Source organism: Lampris incognitus, chromosome 15 (assembly GCF_029633865.1).
Source record: "Lampris incognitus isolate fLamInc1 chromosome 15, fLamInc1.hap2, whole genome shotgun sequence".
In the NCBI taxonomy this organism is placed as follows: Eukaryota; Metazoa; Chordata; class Actinopteri; order Lampriformes; family Lampridae; genus Lampris; species Lampris incognitus.
Genome location: NC_079225.1, coordinates 47,035,464 through 47,044,499, shown reverse-complemented (window position 1 = coordinate 47,044,499; position 9,036 = coordinate 47,035,464). Strand labels below are relative to the sequence as shown.

At 56.2% G+C, this 9,036-nt stretch overlaps 1 protein-coding gene across 1 annotated transcript; it reads right to left on the bottom strand.

The window, feature by feature from the left end:
- Window positions 1-836: 836 nt before the first annotated feature.
- Window positions 837-8,483, bottom strand: LOC130124897 (putative per-hexamer repeat protein 5). Its single transcript, XM_056294244.1, has 4 exons — window positions 8,355-8,483; window positions 3,765-3,847; window positions 3,124-3,615; window positions 837-2,955 (listed from the first exon to the last, which is right to left on the bottom strand). Exons 1-4 carry the CDS (start codon window positions 8,481-8,483, stop codon window positions 837-839), a joined length of 2,823 nt encoding a protein of 940 aa, XP_056150219.1.
- Window positions 8,484-9,036: the final 553 nt, after the last annotated feature.

Below are 9,036 nucleotides of genomic sequence, written 5' to 3'. Positions count from 1 at the left end.
CCACAAACAAACGGGGCTGTCGCTCTAAAATATGGAATTATTATTCATGCGACATGGAATCACAGCTGGGATCACATGGAATTATAGCTGGCATCACATGGAATTACAGCTGGCATCACATGGAATTACAGCTGGCATCACATGGAATCATAGCTGGCATCACATGAAATCATAGCTGGCATCACATGAAATCATAGCTGGGATCACATGGAATCATAGCTGGGATCACATGGAATCATAGCTGGCATCACATGAAATCATAGCTGGCATCACATGAAATCATAGCTGGGATCACATGGAATTACAGCTGGCATCACATGGAATCTTAGCTGGGATCACATGGAATTAGATGGCATCACATGGAATCATAGCTGGCATCACATGGAATCATAGCTGGGATCAAATAGAGTCATAGCTGGGATCACATGGAATCATAGCTGGGATCAAATAGAGTCATAGCTGGGATCACATGGAATCATAGCTGGGATCAAATAGAGTCTTAGCTGGGATCACATGGAATTACAGCTGGCATCACATGGAATTACAGCTGGCATCACATGGAATCATAGCTGGGATCATGGAATCATAGCTGGCATCACATGGAATCATAGCTGGCATCACATGGAATCGTAGCTGGCATCACATGGAATCGTAGCTGGCATAACCTGGAATCATAGCTGGGATCAAATAGAGTCATAGCTGGGATCACATGGAATCATAGCTGGGATCACATGGAATTACAGCTGGCATCACCTGGAATTAGATGGCATCACATGGAATCATAGCTGGGATTACTGGAAACGACCTGAACGAACGTTTATTCACCGTGCCAGGTTTCATCTTGCATTGTGGCTGGTGTCTGTGTCCCACCCCAGGTCTGTCCTGGTGTCCGTGTCCCACCCCAGGTCTGTCCTGGTGTCTGTGTCCCGCCCCAGGTCTGTCCTGGTGTCTGTGTCCCGCCCCAGGTCTGTCCTGGTGTCCGTGTCCCGCCCCAGGTCTGTGCTGGTGTCCGTGTCCCACCCCAGGTCTGTCCTGGTGTCCATGTCCCGCCCCAGGCCTGTCCTGGTGTCTGTGTCCCGCCCCAGGTCTGTCCTGGTGTCTGTGTCCCGCCCCAGGCCTGTGCTGGTGTCCGTGTCCCGTCCCAGGTCTGTGCTGGTGTCCGTGTCCCGCCCCAGGCCTGTGCTGGTGTCTGTGTCCCACCCCAAGGCCTGTCCTGGTGTCCGTGTCCCGCCCCAGGCCTGTCCTGGTGTCCGTGTCCCGCCCCAGGCCTGTCCTGGTGTCCGTGTCCCACCCCAAGGCCTGTCCTGGTGTCCGTGTCCCGCCCCAGGCCTGTCCTGGTGTCCGTGTCCCACCCCAAGGCCTGTCCTGGTGTCCGTGTCCCGCCCCAGGTCTGTGCTGGTGTCCGTGTCCCGCCCCAGGCCTGTGCTGGTGTCCGTGTCCCGCCCCAGGCCTGTCCTGGTGTCCGTGTCCCGCCCCAGGCCTGTGCTGGTGTCTGTGTCCCGCCCCAGGCCTGTCCTGGTGTCTGTGTCCCACCCCGGGTCTGTGCTGGTGTCTGTGTCCCACCCCAGGCCTGTCCTGGTGTCTGTGTCCCGCCCCAGGCCTGTCCTGGTGTCTGTGTCCCACCCCGGGTCTGTGCTGGTGTCTGTGTCCCGCCCCGGGTCTGTGCTGGTGTCCGTGTCCCGCCCCAGGTCTGTGCTGGTGTCCGTGTCCCGCCCCAGGTCTGTGCTGGTGTCCGTGTCCCACCCCAGGTCTGTGCTGGTGTCCGTGTCCCACCCCGGGTCTGTGCTGGTGTCCGTGTCCCGCCCCAGGTCTGTGCTGGTGTCCGTGTCCCACCCCAGGCCTGTGCTGGTGTCCGTGTCCCGCCCCAGGTCTGTGCTGGTGTCCGTGTCCCACCCCGGGTCTGTGCTGGTGTCTGTGTCCCGCCCCAGGCCTGTGCTGGTGTCCGTGTCCCACCCCAGGTCTGTGCTGGTGTCCGTGTCCCGCCCCAGGCCTGTCCTGTTGTCCGTGTCCCACCCCAGGCCTGTCCTGTTGTCCGTGTCCCGCCCCAGGTCTGTGCTGGTGTCCGTGTCCCGCCCCAGGCCTGTCCTGTTGTCCGTGTCCCACCCCAGGCCTGTCCTGTTGTCCGTGTCCCGCCCCAGGCCTGTCCTGGTGTCCGTGTCCCACCCCAGGTCTGTGCTGGTGTCCGTGTCCCACCCCAGGCCTGTCCTGTTGTCCGTGTCCCGCCCCGGGCCTGTCCTGGTGTCCGTGTCCCACCCCGGGTCTGTGCTGGTGTCTGTGTCCCGCCCCAGGTCTGTGCTGGTGTCCGTGTCCCACCCCAGGCCTGTGCTGGTGTCCGTGTCCCGCCCCAGGCCTGTGCTGGTGTCTGTGTCCCGCCCCAGGTCTGTGCTGGTGTCCGTGTCCCACCCCAGGCCTGTGCTGGTGTCCGTGTCCCGCCCCAGGCCTGTGCTGGTGTCTGTGTCCCGCCCCAGGCCTGTGCTGGTGTCCGTGTCCCACCCCGGGTCTGTGCTGGTGTCCGTGTCCCGCCCCAGGCCTGTGCTGGTGTCTGTGTCCCGCCCCAGGTCTGTGCTGGTGTCCGTGTCCCGCCCCAGGCCTGTCCTGGTGTCCGTGTCCCGCCCCAGGTCTGTGCTGGTGTCCGTGTCCCACCCCAGGCCTGTCCTGTTGTCCGTGTCCCGCCCCAGGTCTGTGCTGGTGTCCGTGTCCCACCCCAGGCCTGTCCTGTTGTCCGTGTCCCGCCCCAGGCCTGTCCTGGTGTCCGTGTCCCACCCCGGGTCTGTGCTGGTGTCCGTGTCCCGCCCCAGGTCTGTGCTGGTGTCCGTGTCCCACCCCGGGTCTGTGCTGGTGTCTGTGTCCCGCCCCAGGTCTGTGCTGGTGTCCGTGTCCCGCCCCAGGTCTGTGCTGGTGTCTGTGTCCCGCCCCAGGTCTGTGCTGGTGTCCGTGTCCCACCCCAGGCCTGTGCTGGTGTCCGTGTCCCACCCCAGGCCTGTGCTGGTGTCTGTGTCCCGCCCCAGGCCTGTGCTGGTGTCTGTGTCCCACCCCAGGCCTGTGCTGGTGTCCGTGTCCCACCCCAGGCCTGTGCTGGTGTCCGTGTCCCGCCCCAGGTCTGTGCTGGTGTCTGTGTCCCACCCCAGGCCTGTGCTGGTGTCTGTGTCCCGCCCCAGGCCTGTCCTGGTGTCCGTGTCCCGCCCCAGGCCTGTGCTGGTGTCTGTGTCCCGCCCCAGGTCTGTGCTGGTGTCTGTGTCCCGCCCCAGGTCTGTGCTGGTGTCTGTGTCCCACCCCAGGTCTGTGCTGGTGTCCGTGTCCCGCCCCAGGCCTGTGCTGGTGTCCGTGTCCCACCCCAGGCCTGTCCTGGTGTCTGTGTCCCGCCCCAGGTCTGTGCTGGTGTCTGTGTCCCGCCCCAGGTCTGTCCTGGTGTCTGTGTCCCGCCCCAGGTCTGTCCTGGTGTCCGTGTCCCGCCCCAGGTCTGTCCTGGTGTCTGTGTCCCGCCCCAGGTCTGTGCTGGTGTCCGTGTCCCGCCCCAGGCCTGTGCTGGTGTCCGTGTCCCGCCCCAGGCCTGTGCTGGTGTCCGTGTCCCGCCCCAGGCCTGTGCTGGTGTCCGTGTCCCACCCCAGGCCTGTGCTGGTGTCCGTGTCCCGCCCCAGGCCTGTGCTGGTGTCCGTGTCCCACCCCAGGCCTGTCCTGGTGTCCGTGTCCCGCCCCAGGCCTGTCCTGGTGTCCGTGTCCCGCCCCAGGCCTGTGCTCGGGAGGCGTTACTACACCTGGCTGACCACATAACAACACGGAGCACAGAAATCCAGACTCTCGTCTCATGATCCTGGAGGATTTTATCCGAGCCAACCTCAGCCACCAACTACAGACAGCACATTAAGACAAAAACACTGGGGATCCCTGCTACACAAAGGGACGCCCATCGCTCTGTCCCCGGGCAGCCCTGGGACTCCCAGAGCTCTGTCTGGCTCATCTTCCCCCAGCCTACAGGCAGAAACTGCAATCTGCAAAGCCCGTGCTTAAAACTGTGAGGAGACGGCCCAACGAGCCAAAATGGGGGCTTCAGGCGCGCTTTACCTGCACCGACAGGAGTGTTTCTGAGGCTGCATCCAAAAACCTGGGTGATCCTACTGACACTGTGACATCTTGTCTTGATGCAGGCTCAGTAATCCAGCTAAACACACCCCAGAGAGTTGAACCAGTCCATCTTGAGGTTTATTAAGAGAAACGTTTCATCATCATCTAAGTGACCTCTTCAGTCTCAGCTGACTGCACGTACCCCCACCCTTGTTTATAAGGGTGGGGGTACATGCAGTCACTGTATTGTTTATAAGGGTGGGGGTACCTGCAGTCACTGTATTGTTTATAAGGGTGGGGGTACCTGCACTCACTGTATTGTTTATAAGGGTGGGGGTACCTGCAGTCACTGTATTGTTTATAAGGGTGGGGGTACCTGCAGTCACTGTATTGTTTATAAGGGTGGGGGTACCTGCAGTCACTGTATTGTTTATAAGGGTGGGGGTACCTGCAGTCACTGTATTGTTTATAAGGGTGGGGATACTTGCAGTCACTGTATTGTTTATAAGGGTGGGGGTACCTGCAGTCACTGTATTGTTTATAAGGGTGGGGGTACCTGCAGTCACTGTATTGTTTATAAGGGTGGGGACACCTGCAGTCACTGTATTGTTTATAAGGGTGGGGGTACCTGCAGCCACTGTATTGTTTATAAGGGTGGGGACACCTGCAGTCACTGTATTGTTTATAAGGGTGGGGGTACCTGCAGTCACTGTATTGTTTATAAGGGTGGGGACACCTGCAGCCACTGTATTGTTTATAAGGGTGGGGACACCTGCAGCCACTGTATTGTTTATAAGGGTGGGGGTACCTGCAGTCACTGTATTGTTTATAAGGGTGGGGGTACCTGCAGTCACTGTATTGTTTATAAGGGTGGGGTACCTGCAGCCACTGTATTGTTTATAAGGGTGGGGACACCTGCAGCCACTGTATTGTTTATAAGGGTGGGGACACCTGCAGTCACTGTATTGTTTATAAGGGTGGGGACACCTGCAGCCACTGTATTGTTTATAAGGGTGGGGGTACCTGCAGTCACTGTATTGTTTATAAGGGTGGGGGTACCTGCAGTCACTGTATTGTTTATAAGGGTGGGGGTACCTGCAGTCACTGTATTGTTTATAAGGGTGGGGGTACCTGCAGTCACTGTATTGTTTATAAGGGTGGGGACACCTGCAGTCACTGTATTGTTTATAAGGGTAGGGACACCTGCAGTCACTGTATTGTTTATAAGGGTGGGGTACCTGCAGTCACTGTATTGTTTATAAGGGTAGGGACACCTGCAGTCACTGTATTGTTTATAAGGGTGGGGACACCTGCAGTCACTGTATTGTTTATAAGGGTGGGGACACCTGCAGTCACTGTATTGTCTATAAGGGTGGGGGTACCTGCAGTCACTGTATTGTTTATAAGGGTGGGGACACCTGCAGCCACTGTATTGTTTATAAGGGTGGGGACACCTGCAGCCACTGTATTGTTTATAAGGGTGGGGACACCTGCAGTCACTGTATTGTTTATAAGGGTGGGACACCTGCAGACACTGTATTGTTTATAAGGGTGGGGGTACCTGCAGTCACTGTATTGTTTATAAGGGTGGGGTACCTGCAGTCACTGTATTGTTTATAAGGGTGGGGGTACCTGCAGTCACTGTATTGTTTATAAGGGTGGGGGTACCTGCAGTCAGGTGAGACTGAAGAGGTCACTGAGATGATGATGAAGCCATTCTCCTGATAAACCCTGTGTGCAGATGAACTGATTCAGCTTTGTGGGACTGTGACATCTTACATCAGCTTGTGTGAGGATATGTGTGTGCCCACCAAAACTTCCCACACCTTAAATATGTATCAGCCCTGGTTCATAGCAAAGCTCAGGCAGCTCTCTCAGGCCAAGGAAGAGGCCTACAGGAGTGGAGACGGGATCTTGTACAAACACACTGACAAAGGAGATCAGAGTAGCCATAAGGGCCCATCCTGAAAAACAGGTTTGCAGCTAATGATCCTGCATTTGTGTGGAGAAGCCTGCAGGACATCACCAACCAGAGGAGACCATCAGATGGCTGACGACGTCAACGTGCTTTACTGCAGGCTTGATAAACTCACTCTCACACCTCTCACTCTCTCTGACCACATCACATAACCAACTGCACCCCCTGCCAGTCCCTCCCCCCTCCCCACTGACCCCCCACCTGCACTCAGGATCTGTGAGGAGGATGTGAGTCAGCTCTCCCAGAGACAGAAGATCAGGTAGGCACCAGGCCCAGACAGCGTGTCTCCCTTCTGTCTGAAAGTCTGTGTTGACCAGCTGGCCTCCATTTTCACACTGATCTTCAACAGATCACTGGAGCTGTGTGAAGTCCCCCAGGCTTCAGAAGCTCCACTATCATCCCAGTTCCCAAGAAACCCTGTATCTCACGATTAAGTGACTACAGGTTCATTGCCCTGACATCTGTGGTCATGAAATCCTTGGAGAGACTGGTGGTAGCCCACCTGAAAGACATCACAGGTCCCCTGCTGGACCCCGTGCAGTTTGCATACCAGGCAAAGAGGTCAGTGGCTGATGCAGTCAACACAGGACTGCACTACGTCTTGCAACTCCTCAACTGCCCAAGGACACACACAAGTGTCCTGTTAATGGATTTCAGCTCAGTGTTCAACACCACGGTCCCGGGCATCCTCCACTCCAAACTTACCCAGCTCAACTATACCAGCCCTTACCTGTCAGTGGATCGAAAACTCCCTGACAGACAGGAGGCAGCAGGTGAGGCTAGAGAAAATCACATCCAGTAACCAGAAAATCAGCCCTGGCGCCCCCCAGGGATCTGTGCTCTCCCCTCTGCTCTTCTCACTCTACAAACACCACTGCATCTCAGAGACCCGTCTGTTAAACTCCTGAAGTTTGTAGACGACGCAGCAATCATCCTGGATGGTGACGAGTCTACATACAGCCCCCCCTCACCATACTCAACAGCACAGTGCCTGCTGTAGACACCTTTGGGTTTCCGGGATCCACAGTCTCCCAGGACCTGAAGTGGGTGTCAAACACAGTAACCAAACACCAAGAAGGCCCAGCAGAGGATGTACTTTCTCCATCAGCTCAGGAAGCTCAACCTGCCTCAGAAGCTGCTGATCCAGTTCTACTCTGCAGTAATCCAGTCTGTCCTCTGCACATCCATCACTGTCTGGTTTGGATCGGCCACCAAACAGGACAGGGCCAGACTACCATGGACAGTCCGGACTGCAGAGAAAACCACTGGTGCCAAGCTGCCCTCCATTCAGGACTTACACACCTCCGGAGTGAGGAAATGGGCAGGCAACATCACTGCAGACCCATCACACCCTGGTCACAACCTGTTCCCACTTCTCCCCTCTGGTAGGCGCTACAGAGCACTGTACCCCCAAAACAACCAGATATAAAAAGATTCTTTCTGCAGGCTGTCACTGTGATGAACACTTGACACTGTCGTAATACATCTCAGCACCCTTTATATACGGTGTATTGGACGTATACATGCATGTTCTGTCATGTCCCCCTACCTCCTGTTGATGTAGGTGACATATTCATGCTAGCAGCTTTGCACTCTGCACCACTGCACTACTGCCTGCCTGGTTCACCTGTAGAGTCATTCCATGTATATATTCCTGAAGACTGTTGTGTTGTTATTCTATGTAAGTACACTGACAGCCACTAAACCACAGTCCAGTTCATTGGACCGTATATGTTTAGACATATTACACGGTGCATTCTTATCACTAGACAGCGGTATTTCACTCACACCATTGCACTCTTGGAGTAAACTCAAGACAGTTAGTCCGGGCAATATGGGAAATGGAATTAAAACGAAGCAAATCGAATTTGTAGGGCGACGGATTCTGTGATGAAAGTCCGAACTGATTTCCTTGTTGTGCGCTGTGTTATCAGTTGATGTTCTGCACATGTTCATACACAGCTGGAGACACATGTCAGGAAGTACGTCCTGGCCGAACCCAAGCACAGCGGCTCTGTTACTGGAAGCTCGGCATTATCGTATGAACGGCAGCTTTACTGCTTGTGACGTCACAAGCAGTAAAGTAATAGCTGTGCATGTGACAGGGACGTGTCAACAGGCCTCGCTGTCTCAGTCAGATTCTGAGAACAAAGCTTTTCACTGCCGAAGCCACACCCGGATCCCTTACTCTGGAATCTCTTTATGCATGCTCAGTAATCCAGGGAAGAAAACCGGGCGGGGGGGGGGCAGGGGGGGGGGTTGAATCGGTTCATCTGGGTGCAGCGTTTGTTGGCGGGTGCGTGTCGTTGCTCACCTGGGTGACCTCTTCGGTCTGGGCTGACTGCAGGCGTCCCCCACCCTTGTGGACAGTGGAGTGGCACGGCGCCCGGGACCAGCGAGTGTGGGTATGGGCCTGGCCATTGGCTGGAGCTGCAGTGGCCATGTGTACTATCCACAGAGGATTTGGGAGTGTTTGCAATCACAGCATTGTAAGATGGTGCCAGATGTACTCTTAGCCCCCCCCCTCCCCCCTCCTTCCGGTTCAGGGATGGTTGTGGGCTGAGTCAGCTGAGGATTCCCTGGTCCTCTGTGAATGGTGCACCTGGCCGTTGGGACTGTGGCTGGTGGTCGAGCCCATGTTTGCATGTGGAGCCGGTCGTTGGTTTCGGTCGTCGTGCCACTGTGTTGTTTGTGGGGGCGGGATGCCTGCAGTCAGTTTGGACTGGGGGGGGGACGCTTGGATGGCTGGTGGGGCGTGTCTGTCAGTGAGCGTCGTGTCCAGATGAACTGATTCAGCCTCCTTTCACCTTCTTTGTAATGGAGAATGTAGAAGTACACCATGGGTTTCTGGACATTATACAGATGTGTGCGTGTGTGTGTGTGTGCGTGTGTGTGTGTGTGTGTCTGTGTGTGTGTGTGTGTGTGTGTGTGTGTGTGTGTGTGTGTGTGTGTGTGTGTGTGTGTGTGTGTGTGTGTGGCCCTGTGATGATCTGGCG

Coding starts and splice junctions, on each gene's coding strand:
- LOC130124897 (XM_056294244.1), bottom strand. CDS start 8,483: ATGGCCACTGCAGCTCCAGCCAATGGCCAGGCCCATACCCACACTCGC. Junction 3,848..8,354: donor AGACCGAAGAGGTCACCCAG/GTGAGCAACGAC, acceptor TGCTGTCTGTAG/TTGGTGGCTGAGGTTGGCTC. Junction 3,616..3,764: donor GTGCTCCGTGTTGTTATGTG/GTCAGCCAGGTG, acceptor CACGGACACCAG/CACAGGCCTGGGGTGGGACA.